The 17,720-nt window shown below is 59.4% G+C and overlaps 3 protein-coding genes across 3 annotated transcripts in view; 1 reads left to right on the top strand and 2 right to left on the bottom strand.

Moving 5' to 3' along the window:
* The window catches only part of ELL (elongation factor for RNA polymerase II), a gene marked incomplete at both ends in the record, with an annotated part of 31,744 nt that extends 21,770 nt beyond the window's left edge, over window positions 1-9,974 (bottom strand). The window contains one exon of the mRNA XM_079546670.1: window positions 9,840-9,974. Coding sequence (XP_079402796.1) covers window positions 9,840-9,974 — 135 coding nt within the window. The remainder of the gene's footprint in view (window positions 1-9,839) is intronic.
* A 1,308-nt stretch (window positions 9,975-11,282) lies between these two features.
* FKBP8 (FKBP prolyl isomerase 8) lies at window positions 11,283-16,486 on the bottom strand (the record flags this gene model as incomplete). The annotated part of the gene is made up of 9 exons (XM_079546903.1): window positions 11,283-11,369; window positions 11,815-11,952; window positions 13,837-13,914; window positions 14,008-14,180; window positions 14,258-14,475; window positions 14,653-14,741; window positions 14,873-15,042; window positions 15,176-15,481; window positions 16,369-16,486. 9 exons carry the CDS (start codon window positions 16,484-16,486, stop codon window positions 11,283-11,285), a joined length of 1,377 nt encoding a protein of 458 aa, XP_079403029.1.
* A 131-nt stretch (window positions 16,487-16,617) lies between these two features.
* KXD1 (KxDL motif containing 1) lies at window positions 16,618-17,452 on the top strand (the record flags this gene model as incomplete). The annotated part of the gene is made up of 3 exons (XM_079546794.1): window positions 16,618-16,742; window positions 16,839-16,885; window positions 17,217-17,452. 3 exons carry the CDS (start codon window positions 16,618-16,620, stop codon window positions 17,450-17,452), a joined length of 408 nt encoding a protein of 135 aa, XP_079402920.1.
* Window positions 17,453-17,720: the final 268 nt, after the last annotated feature.

Raw genomic sequence — 17,720 nt, 5'->3', positions numbered from 1 at the left:
GCTGCAGAAGAGCTACCCGAGCACAGCAAGCTGCTCCCACGTGGTAACCCAGCTCTCCGATACAACCGACGTGTCTCTCCAAAAGAGAGAAGTTCCCTTCACTGCAGCGCAGTGCTGCAGCCATGGGGCACTGCTGCTCTTCCAGGAAGGCTCTCGTCGCTGTGCCCCAGAGCAGAAGTAGCAGATAAAGTTGGGAAAGCACTCAGCAAGTCGAAACAGCACTTCCCAAAGCGCCCGCACAAAGATAGCGCTGCGTTGGCAAATTCGTGGCGAAAGACTGAGTGCAGAACTAGAAATGGGTCCCATTGTCACTCAGGAGCTGTTGAAATGGAGCTCTGGGAAAAGGCATTTTAATGTCAAAGGAACACAGCCCTAAAAACGCCCCTTTCTAAGAACCCTGAGGTCACTGTTCAGCTGGGAGAAAAGGATTCCAACAGCAATACCAACGCGGAACTTCGGTGGGCTCCAGCGGCGCAGCTCCGCTTCCAACAGCCCAGACAGGAAAACAGAAAGGTAAATATCAGTGTTTCTGAGCGTGGGCACAGGAAAGCAAACCCTGCACATCTGTGTTCTGAAGTGCTGCTTTCAACAAGGAACAGCATCGTGCAGAGGAACCACTACAGCACTGCGTCCAGCAGCCACCGAGCACCGCACGCAGCTCCGGCCCTGCACAGCCCCCAGCTGCAATGCCAGCCCTGCCTGCCTCTGCTGCAGAGTCTTACTGGAGCCATCAGATGATCTCGTTCAATTGGGAAAGGGCTGAAAGAAAACCCAACCAAAACAGCTGGCAGCAGGAAACTGAATCATCCTCAATTCCCAACTCTGCAAAAGGTGAACAGCAGCTCTGCTTTCCCTGAAGATTTTACTTAACAGCTGTGTGAGCCAAGAGTCATTGCAGGGCATTTGATTTCCTGCTCCTTACACGGCAGGAGCCGTCCCCTTGCAGGAGATGCCATGAAAGATGATTTCTGTGCCTCCTGCAGGAGGCCGGCTGGCTGCTTGCTCGGTCTGCAGACATGGGCAGATCTCAGAAGGAGGCAAAAAGCTTCTGGACATCCAAAGGAAAGCACTGCCACCTCCCCAGGCCTGTGTCACAGAGCACAGCTCGGCCCTGCACTGCACACAGCCTTCAGAACAGCGGGAAAGGCACAGAGGAAGAATGAGCAGCACGTTAAGGATGGGCCAACAATTTCACTCACCCTTCTGGAAAGCTTCGAGACATCAGCGAAGGCAGAGTTTAAAAAGCCCAACCTTTAAGCTATACTGAAAAGTAAGAATTTGTTTAAATGCCATTTATTCCAGAACGCCAAAGTATTCCAAGATGGTCGGCCAGCTCCAAGCCTGCCTGAGAGGAAGGAAGAGGGGCAGCCCTGAGCTACACAACGGCTTCTGCTGAGCATCGCAGCCTCAGAAATACATTGCATGGGCACAGCCAGCGAGAGCACTGCTAAAAACAAGTATTTTAAGATACTTCCAATATTCCCTCAACTCTGTGGCTCTATGAGAGCCAACGGATGCCCACCGTGGAGCTCCATCCCACGGCAGGGACGCAGCTGTGTGTGCTGGGTCAGCCTCCGCTTCTGAGAGCGCGTGGGTACGGCAGGAGGGCTGCTGGCACTCCGCTTCTGAGAGCAGGGGATCTGCTGGCAGACACCTGCGCTGCTTTGCATAACGAGAAACCAAAACCCCATTACGCCACTGAAAGAGAGGCTGAGAGCTGCCTGGAGATGGAGGGATGCGCTGCCCTGTGAGCTGCACTGCGAGCATCGCACCGCTGTGTGACCTCTGCACCGAGGAACAGAAGGAAGAGTCGGCTTCTGTGATTGCGAGAGGCAGCCCTGCAGTGCAGAACCCCACCTGGCAGCAAGGAGCCATAAAGAGGAGCAGCTCTCTCCGAAGGGCAGCTGTGACGGCAGCGCTCTGCACTGGGCTTATCGCATGGGGCAAACAGTGATGGCTGCTGGTTAATGAACAACGCTGCCCCGAGGCCGCCCTGTAAGGAGCTGCCCTCCACCGCAATCTGCCACAGAAAACACAGCGCTTCCAACCCAGCGCTCTGCTTACGAAAGTGTCATTTATTTTAGGATGTATTGAGACACCGGGCTGATTCACTTGGAGATGCGCACAGTGACGGCTTAGGCGAGTTTCTGAAGCACCAGGGTGATCCTTATCTGCCACGTGGCTTTGCTGATTTTCTTGCGAGAGAAAATATAGAAAGGCAGTTGAGGGCTCAGATTGACTCATTGGTTTGGGACAGATCTCACCCAGCACTGCTGAGTGCAGGAAAACAAGGGAAAACAAGCCCGGACCGGCCTGCTCCTCGTGCCCAGCTGCACCCCATTGACTCTCGGAGCGAAGCGTCACCACTGCTGAGCCCAAATTCTTCTTCAGACATCCCTCACAGAGCTGCAGCCAGCCATGGATGGGCCCTGGGCAGCCTCAACAGGGGAGGCCGCCCACCCCATGGCAGGGGTAGGGCTGGGGGTCTGTAAGGTCCCTCCCAACCCAACCACACTGTGATTGTATGGTTTTGTGATGGTCGAGGACCCTTCCAACCCAACCACTCCATGGTTCTACAATCATTAAGGACCCTACCAATCCCAACCATCCTCTGACCCGTGGCAGAACAAGCAATAAAGCACTCACAAAGGACAGTTTTTCCACCAGAGGGATTCTACCCCCAAGGTCTCCAGCTGCAAGCATTAACAAACCCACGGTGGTGCAGCCCCTCATCCCCAGGCCCTCCTGGCATACGGGTGCAGGGGCAGCCGGGGCCGCAGGCTGGAGGTGCTCCCTGTGCTACGGAGGCACAGAACCTGCTCTGTTTCAGCTGCGCTTCTGTTTGCATTGCCAGGGTGGTTGGGAACAAACCTGCTCCAAAAATAAAGTGACAAACAGTGAAAGAAAGAGCATACTCTTCTGAACTGGCAAAATCAATCCCTAAAAAACAGGAGAATAAAGTAAGAAATCCAACGTTTCTTCGTTCCCCTCTAGGAGGGCTGTGAAGGCTCAAGTTACGACCAATTCCAAAAACAAGCACGGAAAAAAAAAAATATTCAGATAAGAGCAGCGAAAACACAGCAGTGCTGCTGCCAACCAACCAGAGGCTGAAGCCACGACACCCCTCACCTGCAGGGAGATGGCACAGATGGCAACGCGGGCACACGCTGTCACAGCGCAGGGCAGCAGAGAAAGCGTTCTGCATGGCAACGCAGGGAGCAGCACTTCGTGTGCCTTCCCCGTGGATCGGGAACAAAGCCTTTGTTACATTCATAACCATTTCCAAATCACGCTCCGGAAAAAAAAAATGTTTGCGATTGGTTTTAATCACCATTACATTCCACGTCAACTGAAGTGCGTATTTGAAACAGATTTAAGATATCCCATTTACTTTTATAAAGGGCAAGCGTGCCTTGCTTTCCCTTTTATTACTTCCCCCTTCCCGTTGCTACATTTCTCGAGATGAAAGCACTGCCAGAGCAGAGCCGTGTGCTGCAGAGCCACCGCTGTGCTCCGGGCTGAGCGCTCAGTGCACGGCTGCATCCTCCTCCCTGCTTCCTTTTGGGCTGTGGACGAGGAGCTGCAGCAATCACCCAGGGAGCCCCGTGCAACACGCTGCGCTCCACAAAAGAAACCGGCCGGCAGAGCTCCTAGGCACTGCTTGAGAAACCGTTTATGGGAGCAGAAATCCTTGATTCTGCAGGCGGGCAGAGCAGAGGCGGCAGTTGTGGTTGGAAGCCCTGCCAGCATTCCCCCAGCCCGGTGCACCTCAAAGCTCAGAGCACAACCCTGGTGCTGCCAGCAGGGCCGAGCGGAGCAGAGCCCCAAGGCTGCGCCCAGCACAGCTCCCATCGCCCCCGGCTCCGCGCTGGGCCGTGCTGCACTGCGTGCCTCGGCGCTCAGGTCTGTGCTCCCAGGCTGGGACCCAGGCTTCCCCCCTCCACCCCATCCCAACCCCCGGGTGCCACAGCACGGCAGGGCCGGGGCTGCAGGGCCGGCTTGGTGAGGGCGCAGGGACGCACAGCCCCGTGCTCCGCGTGCCGCTCCTGGCTCAGAGGCACTTAAGCCTTTGACATTTCACGGCAGCGAGCCGCAGCAGTTAATTACAAGCTGCAAACACGCTTTCTTTCACCCATCTATCCATAACTCACGCCACTGTACACCAGGAGCTCCGCTCTCCGAAGCGAACACGCACAGCCCAGCTCAGCCCCATGCTGAGCTCTCGGGCTCGGGACCACAAGCCAAACACCTGCACGCGCAGGAGAGCCACTCGCTGCAAAGCACAGTCACTGCAGTCCATTAAAGGCTGCTTCGACCCCCCAAAACGCCCTTATCTATGTGGATTATCAGGTTTTTAATTCCTACAGTGAGCATTTATTGCAGGTTTCGTTGCCCACTGCACATTCTTCCTGCAGAGGAACCACAGAGGTGCACCTGCAGGCTCTGCCCTGCAGTCACTGCGTGGCACAGCCTGGCACATCCATGGGGATTCTCAAGGAGAGAGCAGAGCAGTGGCACAGAGCTTATAAAGCAAAGTATGCTCTACCAGATCCTGCGTTCTCCTCTTCGTAGGGACCGTGGAAGACAGCAACACGGCCTGCTTCACTTTCTCATAGAAACCAGGAGCCAAAAACAACTGAAATCAGCGCCGGAGCTGGAGAGGTAGAGCACAGCACACACAAACAGCCAGTCTAGACACTGAAATGTGGAAACATGATTCAAATAACCACAACTGGCACATCACGTATTGATCGCAGCCCATCGCAGAACGGGCCCTCGGTGAGCAAGAATATAAAGAAAGATTCAATTAGAGTCTTCCACTTTGGTTTTAGAAAAATATGGATCCTTTGGGCACAGGGACGCAGACCATTCCTTCCATCCTGCCAGGCTAGGAAGGAACACACCTGGCTAATGTGCTTCACCTGGTGCTGGTGGCACCGAGGGACCAAAGGGGTCCTGGTTTCCAGGGAGGCTTCAGGAGAAGAGTTTCTCCGGGCACAAGGCAAAGCAAGCAGGGTCACCGGCGCCGCCTCGCAGCACCCCTGCACTCAGTGACCTCTTTTTGAGTTAAACAACTGCCGGTTTCTTTAAATTCAAGAGGCACTGGTCCAATGTAAAGAAAGGAGGGACCGAGTGCACGGAGCTGTGCTTTTCCAGACTGCCTTCTGGCTGGAGCAGGGCAGGGAGGCGGGCGCAACGCACACTGCGGAGGGGCTTCAGAAAATGAAGTCAGAAGGCAGCCCTGGGTTACCATGGAGGGCACAAGTTGCCTTGTGTACACGGGAGGTTTCTAAGCAATGCCTGAGCCACTACAGAAAACTCTTCTTATCAGCAAATCCAAGCTCCTTCCCTGGATCATGCATCTAGGTCAGGCACAGGAGCGCAGCGCTGGCGATGCCTGCGTGTGGAATATCAGCGTAGCCAACGTTATCAGGCGTTTCCTTTCATCAGAAAAGAAGTTCCCTTCAGATCAAGGCTCCTCCACCACCAGCATTGACCCCCACTGCTCGGCGGGATCCCGTCTCCCCCTGGCTGTTGTGCCACACAGCAGCCGTGCGCCCACCCCACCTCCAGCCCCGCCGCCGTCCCAGCGCGCTCCATTGTGCACGAGCAGCAAAACCACTCCGTCAGCCAAAACCTATTCTCCTCCCGTGGATTAGCTGGCACAAACGAGCACGGGAGTGACGCATGCAAACTGTCTCTTCCCATTTTTCAACACGCACAAACACCGGGGATTTGGAGACGCTTTGCAAGTTCACGCTCTGAAGTTACAGACAGCACTGAGCTGCCATGGAGCGGGGGGCGGGCAAGCTTGGGAACCCATGGGTGCGCTTGGGAGCCTATGGGTGCATTCAGCACTGAGACCTCAATGCTTTTCCAAGCAAACCCCCATCCTGCCCCCCCCCCCGGCAGGCAGCACAGCGCAAAGCGAGCGATTTCAACAGCCCTGCGCCGCGCCAAGCAGCTCTGACACAACCCACAGAACAGGACAGGGCGCTCCGTGCTGCCCCACGGCCCCGCAGCCCCGAGTCCTGAGCGCGCATCTCAGCACCGGGCCCTGCGAAGACGTGAGGCTGCCATAGAAATGCAGCCTGCGTTCCCACTGCTGGTTCAGCTCAGTACGAAACCAGTGAGAAAGCAAGCTGAAAGGCAGCGCAGGTCGAGTCCTGCTGGACAAAGCACGCGACCACCTGGCCCAGCTGAGGGATCCATTGATCCGAGTGCCAAAATGCTCCTGTGCCATGCCTTAATAAAACAGCTTCATAGAAACCAAAGGGGTTCGACATCTAGTTTGCTCCCCCCAGAATTATTAGAAAGCAGAAAGTTACCATAAGCCCAAATGGAGTCTCTCTGATGAATGCCATCTTTTTAAGGTGCAGATAAAAAACAGAACGTGACCAAAAGAAAAAAAAAAGGGGGAAAGAAAGCACTCAGGCCCAGGGATTCTGCCCCAAAGTTTCTATCTTCCTTTGGCACGTCACCAATTAGAACTACTGCTGCAGCCTGCTGCCACTGGTACAAAAAAAAAAAAAAGCATAATTGGTTTCTAATTTGCCACCGAATCCCATAGCAACTGTACGTCACTTTGGATGTAAATTACAGACGGTTCTTTCCCGTGCAATTTGAAAACTATAGAGATGAATCTATAATTTGAGCAGAGCCAAGAGCTGCATGGTCGAGAGGAAAAAGCTGCCCTAAATAATTGAAAGGAAACCACCGGGGGCCAAAACATTCCTCGGGACGATGCGAAGCCTCTCCCCATCCCATCCCTCAGCTGGGAGCTGTGGGTCAGCGTTGAGCTCGGCACGTCCCGGCCCATTTCTGCTGATGGCTGAGCTGCGGCACAGCTTCCTTCCCCAGCCTCCTCCGGGCTGATTCACTCGCTCATGTCACCATCTCATGTTCCCGATGTCGTAACAGCTTCAATTCTGACGGACGACAGCATCAGTGAGTTAATAGGACAGGAAAAAACAGGTTATGGGAGAAGAGGGATGATGCAGAAAGCCCAGAGATAACTCAGTGAGCTCTGATTCACAAGAGAGCAGTGCTCTCTTTCTGACACCCGCCATGCTCTGCTCTACAGACCCTTCATTTCGTAGTTTGGGCTTTAAGCGCAGCAGCCTGACCCTGAAACCCAGCTCTGGAGGAGTTATTTCAGCACCGGAGGCTGCAAAGGATCTGCTCAGCCCTTTGGGAAACAGCTTCTGCCACACCATCCTGCGGGGAAGGAAGGGGACGCGGGGAGCCCCAGCAGCAGACCACAGATCCAACAGCGGGTTCAGAGCGTGGGGCAGAGCTGGGGTCAGCTCAGCTCAGCCCCCACTGAGTATCTGTGCACCTGCCAAAGCTCACCAGGACTCAGCTTGCGGCGCTGGGGACACAGAGTGAGGCGCACAGCCGCACTCACGTCACTTTTGATCAGAACAGAACCTGCTGTGCGAGCGCTGCTCCTAAAGCCACAGCCATTTTCTGATAAATATGGGAAATTCCCACCAGGGAAGTTCCAGGAATAGTCATCAGCTCTGCGTGGCCCCAGCGTTGACGGCTGTGATGGCACACAGGTCTGAGCGCGGTACTCAGCTCAAACCTACCCAGCCAGAACTGCTGGGATGCTGACAGAAGTCGGGGGCAAAAAGCAAAGGACGAGCGCTGTGTGCTGGGGGGCACCCAGGTGCATTGATGGGGTCACACCACAGCTGTCACGGAGCGGGAAGGGGGAGACCCAGGGCAAAGGCTGCGGGAAGAAAGCAGGGCAGGGGCACAGCAGACCCCAGCTCTTGGCCTGGCGGAGCAGAGGGGACAGAAGCTGCACGGGGAGGCCCAGCAGTGCCCAGACCATCCAGTGCGCGGCTGAGGCAGGCGAGCCAAGGCAGAGCGCATTCCTTGGAGAGCTGAGCGTTGTTTTAGGCTGCTGGACAAGGCTGGCTCCATCACACCAGCACACAGGCTGGCCTGGGACACATTACAAATGCTCATCCTTCAACTGCAGAGCCCAGCAGGCAGAGACTGCTGGGAGGTGTGAGCAGGTGATGCGGGCTCTGCTCCTTCCATGCAAGCACAGCACCCTGCACTGCAGCCACAGACAGAAACCCAGCAGATCCCAGCACCCAAAAGGGATGAACGCCGCTCTCCATCGCCCCACAGCTCCATTAAGGGAACACAAGCGCTGTAACCCAAAGCAGCAGACCCGACAGGGCAATCGCTTTGAGATTATGCAGCCCAACACATCATTCTTAGGCCGAGAACAACTCAACCAAACGAAGCCACTGCCCCATCCGCGGGCATCACAGCAGCACACCGCCCTGCTGCAGGGCCAGGCTGCACACGGAGCTGCAGGAGCATCGAGCATTGCTGGCCGTGGGGCCGCCAGCCGTACAGCACGACACCACCAGCAATTTTTTTTTCCATTTTACCGAAATTAAATCACAGCCCAGAGGAGCTGCAAACAGCCGCCCCGTGTGTGCCAGCACCGCTGCCCCATCAGTGGGGAAACTCAGCGGGCCGACGCAGTGCCTGTGCTCACGGCCACTCATTGCCGCCTTATTCACTGCACAAACAGCGCTGCTGTCCCTCCCTGCTCGGCAGCTCCGGCTGCTGCTCCTTTGGGTGGCGGGGAAGGAAGCAAAGTTCATTAGTGGCCGATGGCCACCGAACAGCATTTGGAAAATAAACACCACTATTCACGGCGCCGCGACCCAGAATAGCTTCCCAAAATACTGAGCGCAGCTGCCCGGAGCCTTCCTACTCACCCTCCCCCAAAGGAAAAGACCTTCCCAATACACAGGCCTCATTCCTTTCATTTTTAACGTATATACATTGTTGATTTTAAAGAGAAAAATAATTGAAACCCTCATCCTATCCAAGGCCCCTTCTATCGCCACTGCCTTCTCATAACGCCGATAAGAGCTCATTAAAAGACGAGCTGATAAACCTTGGAACAGTAATTACGTCCGTCCTCGCACGGCTGATTGCCCAACACGGGGCTGTGATGTAACCCACACCCGAAATTAAAAATAGTGTTGTGACAACATATGGCTTATCCTACAGAGCCGGCAGCGCGGTGGGTTCCGGCTGCTGGGAAGGTGAAGGGCGGCACTGAGATGCGGGGAAAAGGGGGAAAAGAACGCGAGAGGATGGGAGGCCAGAGCTGGGACCGTGATGGGGGGGAGGGGGGGGGGCTCAGCAGAGACAGCGGGGAATGGCGATGCGCGGCCCCAGCGCGAGACGGGTGGAGGGGGGGGGACCCGAAAGACACGAAACAGGGGTGGGGGGGGATGACACCCCACAGCTCCCACATCTATGGGGGGAGGGGGACCTGCGCTGCCCGGTGTCACGTAGCCGGGGGGAGGGGGAGCGGCTCCGCGGTCATTGAGGAGGAGGAGGAGGAGGACGGACGCCGCCCCCCCCCGTCACTCCACGGCCATTTACGTGGGGGGGGACGGACAGCTCAGCCCCGGCACCCCCCCTCCTCCCCCCGGCTCCCCAGCGGGCACACGACGCCTCCTGACCCCCCGAGTCTTTCCGGAGGACAGGATTCCCCCCCCCCAGTGGAAGCACAGGGTTACCCCATCCCAACGCCGCCCGCATGGGGAAGCCAGGACCCCCCCCCCGAAGTCTGAGATGTAAGAGAAGGACACAGCCAACCCCCACCCCCCACCCCACGGCCTTCAAACCGGGAACCGGCCCCGAAATCAGACCGGGCCCCGAAATCAAACCCAGCCCCGCACGGAGCCGAGTCCCCCCCCCAAACCACAGCCCCCCCCCAGCCCACCGCTCCACAGCCGGGCTCCGGCCAAAGGCCTCGTGCCGGGGCCGTGCCGCGCCCCCCCGCCCCTCACCTTACACGCCTGGTAGCTCTCGAAGGCGCGCAGGGCGCTCTCCGTCAGCTTCACGTGGAAGACGGAGACGCGGGTGCCGCGGCCCAGCCGGCCGCAGGACAGCCCGTACCCGCGCTCCGCCTGCAGCGCCGCCATCTTGGGACCGTCTCCCCCTCCGCGCCTGGGCCGCCGGGGCCTCCGCCGCCGCCACGCCCCCCTCGTGCATTATTCATGAGAGTTCGGAGGCGGAGCTCCTCGGGCTCCGCCCATCCGGAGAGCCTGTTGCTGGGGGAAGGAGGTGGGCAGAGCGCGCTCCCATTGGTCGAGCTCCACGGGACGCCGCGGCGGAGTGGGTGACAAGAGGGAGGGGCGGGGATATGCAAAAATGACGACCGCGGGGCATGGCGGGAAGGGTGGTTTGGGGCGGCCGCAGGGGGACTCGGGGGCTGCGGGCGGGCGGTGCCCGGCGGCGGTTGGGGAAACCCCCCCTCCTCCTCCGGCCGGCACAACGCCCCGAGGGGCCCGGGCTCGCTCTTCCCGCAGAGCACCTGCCCCTGGGCACGGCCTGGAGGTACGCAGCCCCCCCCCCTCCCACTAAGGGCAGGGGGAGCCCCCCCAGGGGCAGCCTTTGGGGCCGGAGTTTGTTTTATTCCCACGTGCGCGACTCCCCCCATCCGAGCAGATTCCCCACTGCCCCCCAGCCAGCCGCTCCCAGCCCCTGTTGCAGTGCTGCACCTCACGGTGGAAAGAACAAGGCCCAGCCGTGCACGAATCGTCCTTTATTGGGGAGTTCACAGTCAGTTGGGGGGGGGGGCAGTGCGTATGGCCCCTGGGAGCAGAGCTGAGCTGGCGGCTGTGGGCCCATGGCTGCGGGGAGCTGCAGGGCAGAACACCCCGCAGGGCCAGATCTGCAGGATCAGCCAGGACACTGCTATGATGCTTCATGTCCTTCACCCCACGGGGTTCTTTGGCTCTCTGCGGGCACTGCACGCTCTGCGGAAACGCTGAGGGGGGAGCAGGAGGGCAGAGCTGGGACTCCCTGGCAGCCCCCCGGCTCAGGGGGAATCTCATTGCACGTGCCCCAGGCACCCCACATCCCTTAGAGTGCGCTCACATCCAGCCAGCTTCCTCCAGCAGCCCCGCAGCCAGGAGCACAGCAGTGCCAGGGCTCGCTGCATCCTCCCTGGGACACGCTGCTGGGGACAGTCACTGCGTGCAGCACTCGCGGGAGGTCAGGCTGCCCCTGACACATTCAGGGCTGCAGGGTCTCTGCTTTGCCTGCGGCTCTGTCCCCAACAGGACGAGGTTTGGGGGTGCTGGGTGACGGTCAGGACAGGGGGGACGTGGTACCTCCTGCCAGGAGAGCATGTGTGAGTCCACAAGGAACGGGGAAGAGAGCAGAGCCCCACGGACCCCCTGGCAGGAGTGAGGCACATCCCAGCGCCGGGCTCCCCACCGCCGTCCTCAGTTCCTTGCAGCGATGACCACAGACAGGGCCACGCCACCAAGCGCGATGGCTGTCGCACCGAAGAGCCACTTCCAGGGGATGGACTGAAGGGGAGAGAAATTAGCACTGTGACGGGATGCCCCTCAGCCTGGATGTGCAGCCCTGCCTGCTGGCACAGGGCCGTGGGGCAGCGCGCGGCTCCCGACACATCCGAGATAACACAGCCCAAAAAGGCAAGTGCTGCGTCGGCTCTGCCCGGCGCGTGGCCGGCACGTCCGAGGGGACAGCATGTGCTGCCCAGCTGACAGCGCTTTCCACCTGCACGGCCAGCTGGGAGCAAAGTCCAGAGCCTCCAGCTGCCATCACCAGCCAGAGCAGCGGCAGCACCACAGCGATCAGCAATTTCCTGGCCCTCAGCCTGGGCTGGTTCACTTCAACGGCCCCCTGCCCAGGAGCAGCACCACGCTGGCCCTATGGGACGCACCCCCTGTAGTCCCCAGGGGTGTCTCCAACTCTGCCATCCCTCTGTATGCCAGCACCAGCCCTTACCCAGGTCAGCTTGTCTTTGCACTTCACCGGGGCACTGCTGGCTCTGGGATTCCCAAGCATCTTCCTGTACATCTCCGTCTCCACCGTCTTCTGGTCCGCGTGCTTCTTCACCAGCTTTGAGAGCTCAGCATGGATGGTCTGGGGAGCAGAGTGCAGCACAGTGGTTATCAAACCCTGGGTGGAGGGGAGGGGACAGGGACAAGAGTGCAGATAACAGCAGGCTGGGCCCCCCCAGTCCTCAGAACCTTCATCATCCCTCTGGAGCGATCCTTGCCAAGCCCTCCTAAAAATGCAGTTCTGAGCTCTAGGCGTGCCCCATCATTTTTGTCCACCAAAGCTTCTCCTTGCTGACAGCCTGTTTCCTATGGAAGTGACATGAAGGAACAGCTGCTGGCAGTGCAGAGAGGAGCCTGAAGCTGATGGCAGGCATCAGGAGAGGATTTTCTCCTTTAATCGAGGCGGAAAAATTTCTGCCTCAGGGACAGACCAGCCTGAGCTCTCCCGCATTTCCGTCAGGAAAAAGGCTGGGCAAGCAGGCTTACACCAAGAATGCTCTGAAACCAGACTGTGGCAAAACCTGGACGTCCTGCTGCATCCTGCACCATGGGACCTGCTCCGCGGTGGAGGGCCAACATCCCCAGCCTGCAGTGGCTGCAGGATGTGGTGGCGGCAGCACGGCAGTGCCACAGCCATGCTGTGCCCTCTGCTGGGGATGCTGCCCCAAAGCAGCAGTACAGCGAGCAGCCAGGGCACTGCCAAGCCATGGCACCAGCAGCAAACACACCCCAGCAGCTCGGGCTGGGTTTGGTGTTTTGGTGTAGGACAAACAGCATCTCCATAAGGGTGAATTTCTGAGGGGTTAGAAAGGGACGTGAAGGTCTGCACCAGCTAGGAGGTGCTGGCAGCCCCGGACAACCAGGTTTCCTCATCCAAGGGCAGGTGGAGCTGAGCATTTCTTGAGTCTGTTTTCACCAGCAGCAGCCATAGCTGTGACTCACCAATGTGTGTTTAACGCTGCTGTCTGGAGCAGCACTACCACATCCCTGTGAATCCCAGCAAGCAGCTGGAAAGGCCAGTAATTTGTTTGTGGTTTCACCAGTAACGTCACTGCTGGGCATTTTGATTTTTGCTCCTTTTCAATTAAAAGCTTCACTCCGGTGAGCTGATGAGCTGCAGCCCTGCCAGCAGCAATGACATGAAGGACAAGCAGGGAGAGCATCCCTCATCCCTGCAGCCCTAGCTCTGCTCCCCTACCTCCTCCATGCTGCCCAAGACTTTGAGATCCCATATGCCCTTCCCCAGGAGGGCTCTCAGAGCAAAGCTGCCTGGGTGCTCTGAAGGCCACTGAGCACCTGCAGTCCCCACGCTGCCCATGACCTTCAGGCACCAGGGAACACGAGGTGAACTGTGATGTTTTGGTGAAATGCCCACAGAGGCGGATAAAACTGAGGAGCCAATGCAGGAGCAAAGCCCCCACTGCAGGCAGCACCTCCCCTGCTGCTCCCAGCCCCGCTTTTGCTGGGGCCATTTCCTGGCACTGCTGAGGCTTTTGACTTCCCCGAGGCTTCAGTCCTGCAGCTGATCATTAACCGACAGGAAATTCCTGACCCACAGATTGCTCCGGCCTGGGCGCTGGACTGAGGTCTGGGCTTGCTGGGGCCACCCAATGAATCACACTGCAGGCTGCTGGGTGAGATGGCAACAACTTGCTCTGCCTCGCTTCTCGCAGCAATGGCACAAGCCAGCAGACCGTGCAGGCAGAGCTGCTGAAGCAGAGATGGGCTGGCAGAGAGCCCTGCTACCACAGGGGCCAAAGGGCATAAAGAGAGTCTCGCAACGTGGCGATAAGGAACCCACGAGCTCAGCCGTGTTCAGGTATTGCAGCACTGGGTGCTGGCACTTGGTACAACACCCCACGGCTGCCCCGGCCCTGCACAGAGGAGACTGGTGACAGCTACGGGGGGCACCGAGGCTTGTAGGAACACGGCCACAAGGACAGAGCCCTGAGGACACCCAGCCTACCTTGTTTGAAGGCTCCAGCTTCAAAGCCGCCTTTAGGATGGGGATGGCCTCTCTGTACTCGCCCTGCTGGGCCAGGACCTGGAAGGCGAGGTGGGGGTTGAGGGAGGTGACTGAGGTGTGGTCCCCAGCCCTCCCCAGCCCTGCCACACAGCAGGGATGGCAGCACCTCACCTTGCCCTTTCGGAAAAGTGCCTTGATGTTCTCTGGCTGGTGCTCCAGAACAAGGTTACAGGACTTCAGGGCTGCCTCATAATGGTCCAGTTTAAGCTGAGAGGCTGCCAGATTGTTGAGACATTTCACCTTCACGTCCAGCAGCTCAGCCTCTTCATCTGGGGTGAAATCAACTGCAAAGACCCCAGAGGTGGGTTACAACAGGAAGGAAGCGCAGGCAGCCCTCGCTCACAGCAGCAGCAGCAGGTACCTTTTGAGCTGGAGCTGATGACTTTGAGAGCGATGTCGTAGGAATTGATGGCCAGCACATAATCTGCCTGCTGGTAGTAGAAGTTGCCTCGTTCCCTCTTGCGGTTGGCCAGGCCTATCTTCTCCTTCCCGCTGAGCAGCTCCAGGTCTGGTGCATCCCGAGCCTCCAGCAGCTCCACCTCCAGTGTGAGTGCTGCGTTGGGTGGGATGTCAGGGCTCCTGCAGTGGCACAAAGCCATGCTCAGGCCTGGCTCTGCTACAAACCACCAATGCCAGAGGTGACAGCAGAGCCACAGAGGCTCCCCAGCAGTACAGGCTGTAGTAGAGGGGACTGGGGATAGCTGTCATAGCCCTGTTTAGGCCTACCCTATTTCGTTCCACACTCTCCATGCTCACCTGCCCTGTACACCATAGCAGTACTTGGCATCTGACATAATCAAAGCCGTTTCTCCCATCTCCATAAGCTGTACGCAGAGGTCCAGAGCCTACAGGGAGCAACGTTGCAGAAGAAGGTGAGCAAAGGGGCCAATCCTGCCTCCAACAAGGACATGGCCAACCCTAAGTCTCCCCCCAAGGCGAAGTTGCACACATCAGGGCGGCTTCCTCCAAGCCCCACCTGCAATACGTCGCAGTCTCCCAGGGTAAAGGTGAGGCTGGGGTTCTCCTCCACCACACTGCCATCCTCCAGCATGGCCCTCAGACGGACAGTCACATCCTGGCCCTTGCGGGGCCGGCTCTCCACCCCCTGACCTGGCACGAGTGTCTTCTTCTTAAGCAAGCCGCTCCCTGGGCCAAGAGAAGCCGGAGGTGATCAGCACACAGTAGGGAATGGGAGAACCCCGCTCCCAACCCAACCTCAGCCTCCGTGGCGGTCAAAGCATCCTGCGAACGCCCTGCCGCCCTCCTGCCCTGCTCTCACCCAAGACGTCGAGCCACTCCTGGGGCTCCTCGGCTGCTTCCCCCGGGCCTCGCTCTGAGGACTGGGCGCCCTCCCGCAGCGGACCCCGCGCCCGTCCCACGTCCTCCAGCGGCGGCAGCTCGCTCAGGTCGTCCTCGTCCTCCTCCAGAACCTCGAAATCCTCCGCGCCGTCCAGCTGAGAGGCGCCGACCGCGGCCGGTTCCTGGCTGGGCGGTTCGGTGCCGCCGCCGCCTGCCCGGCTCGGGGAGCCGCCGCTCGTCTCCTCCCCGCTGGAAGCCATCGCGGCAGAGCAGGGAGAGCGGCGACCTGCGGGACAGAGGAACAGTCGGCGCTACGGACACCGCGATGAGGCCGCCGGCACTGCCGGAGCGCACGGGGCTGTCCCGGCAGGGCAGTCGGGGCCGGACCGGGGAGGCCCGAGGCACCGGTTCCGGCCCCTGGAAGCGCCGCCCCGCGCGCCCCGCTCCACCACGTGCTTTTCTCCCGCGCGCGCGCCCGGCGGGGGTCCCCACGTCACCGCCCCGTCACGCGCCGGGACTCCCCCTATAGCAACGGCCGCCGCGCGCCCCCCGCCGCTCCCACCTACCCGCGAACTCGAGGCTGCCGGCCCCGCCCCCGCGCTCCCATTGGACCGCTGCCTCCCGCCCCATCGACCCCATTGGGTGGCGCCGACGCTCCTCATCGACGCGTCGAGCGCGGCGCGCCGCGGACTTAAAGGGGCCGCCGCACCGCACCTGCTCCGCGGGCCCGGCACCCCCGCCGGGCCGGTGTCCCCGCCGCCCGTAGCTCCGGTAGCTCTCGGTGCCCCGCCGCCGAGGGCTGTGGGTGCCGGAGGCCCGCAGAGGTTTCTTGCAGCGCTCAACCCCCACGCGGCCGGGCCGTCGCCCGGGAGACCCCCGGCTCTGTGCTCCGGTACCGAGGCGGCCCCGCGGCTCCCGGTTTCCCCCTCGGTCCAATCTCCACCACTTCCGGCCCGGCTCCGTGACGCACGCGCGCGGTGACGCCACGGGGTCGCGCTCGACGTGACCCCGCACCCGGAAGCGAGGCGCGGCCGCCGGTGCCGCTCCCGTCATGTGAAGGGAGAGGGAAAGGAGCGGCGCCCGGTGCTGCCGCGGGAGGGGCGGGGCTACCGAGAGGGGCTCGAGCCCGCGCCGTTACCGGGAAGCGGGCGGGGAGGGGGGGGGCTCCGTTACCGGGCACGGCGGGGGCCGGGGGTCCCGCGGGCAGCGGCGCGATGGAGCCCACGGCCTCGCGGGTGTTCTGCGGGCGGGTGCTGGGCATGGTGAACGCCGAGGACGTGAACGCCATCATCCAGGCTCAGAAGAACATGTGAGTCCCGGGGGAAGCGGGGTCCCGTGCGAGCGGCAGCCCTCGGTGCCCCCGTGTAACCGTGGGAACTGCCGCTCCCCCGCAGGCTGGATCGCTTCGAGAAGACGAACGAGATGCTGCTCAACTTCAACAACCTGTCGAGCCTCCGCATGCAGCAGATGAACGAGCGCTTCCTGCACCACACCAAGACGTTGGTGGAGATGAAGAAGGACCTCGACAGCATCTTCCGTCGGATCCGGTAGGTGGAGGTGGGAGGGGATGGCCAGGGGGCCTCGGGGGACCTCGAAGGGATTTGTGTGGGTCCGTCTGTGAACCCGGCTCTCTCCTCCCGCAGGGCGCTGAAGGGGAAGCTGGCCAAGCAGTACCCGGAGGCTTTCAGCAGTGAGTGGTTCCATCAGTTCTCTTCCCCCATGAAGGTTCCTCCTCCTCAGAATGTGCCTTCAGTGCCGCCTTTGGGAGTCGGGGCCTTTGGGACTGCCAGCACGCAGTGCTAAGAATCCAGGGAGCTTTTTTTTTATATTGAATGTGGATGCAGGAAATCGCAAAGCCACAAATGGCTGCTCGTTTAAGTGGGATCCATTTTTTGTTGATTACTGCTACAAACAAAGGAGCAAATCCTTCCGCCAAAGCCCCCCCCATAGCCGGCCTTGCAGCGCATCGTGGTGTTGTGTGCAGCTGAGGCAGTTGTTAATCTCTGCGTCTTTCTTTCCAGACATTCACGAATCTCCTATTCTAGAAGATGACGATGACTTCGACCTGGTTCCAAAGAGCACCACAACCACCATTGCTACCTCTGAGCAGAGCACGGAGTCCTGTGACACGAGCCCTGACATCATCTCTCCCACCATGAGTCAGGATTTTGAGGATTTATCACAGGGCCAGTACGATTTACCGGCTGTGAATGGACAGAGTCTGACAGACGAAGACACTGCCAACGACCTGGACTAAGGCACGTGGCTCTGCCCCATCGCTGGGGCCCCCGCGAACTCTCTATCTTGTATTTATATTTGTGTGTTCCTTTGGCCATTTATTTTTGGGAAGAGATGGCTGAGTGAAGAAGGGGGTGAAGGGTCCCTCCGACTGCCTCAAACCTGCTATTGTAGCGCAAATCCTGCAACTTAACATGGGCAAATGAGTAAAACGAGGATCTGAAAAGCCTCCTGTCCTTTCTTGTGTGCGTGTCCAGAAGAGTCAGAGGTGGATGGCGAGCTGGATA

This window comes from Tetrao urogallus (assembly GCF_951394365.1).
Source record: "Tetrao urogallus genome assembly, chromosome: 25".
Lineage (NCBI taxonomy): Eukaryota > Metazoa > Chordata > Aves > Galliformes > Phasianidae > Tetrao > Tetrao urogallus.
The sequence above is the reverse complement of the archived record's forward strand: the minus strand, read 5'-3'. Positions and strand labels throughout refer to the sequence as shown.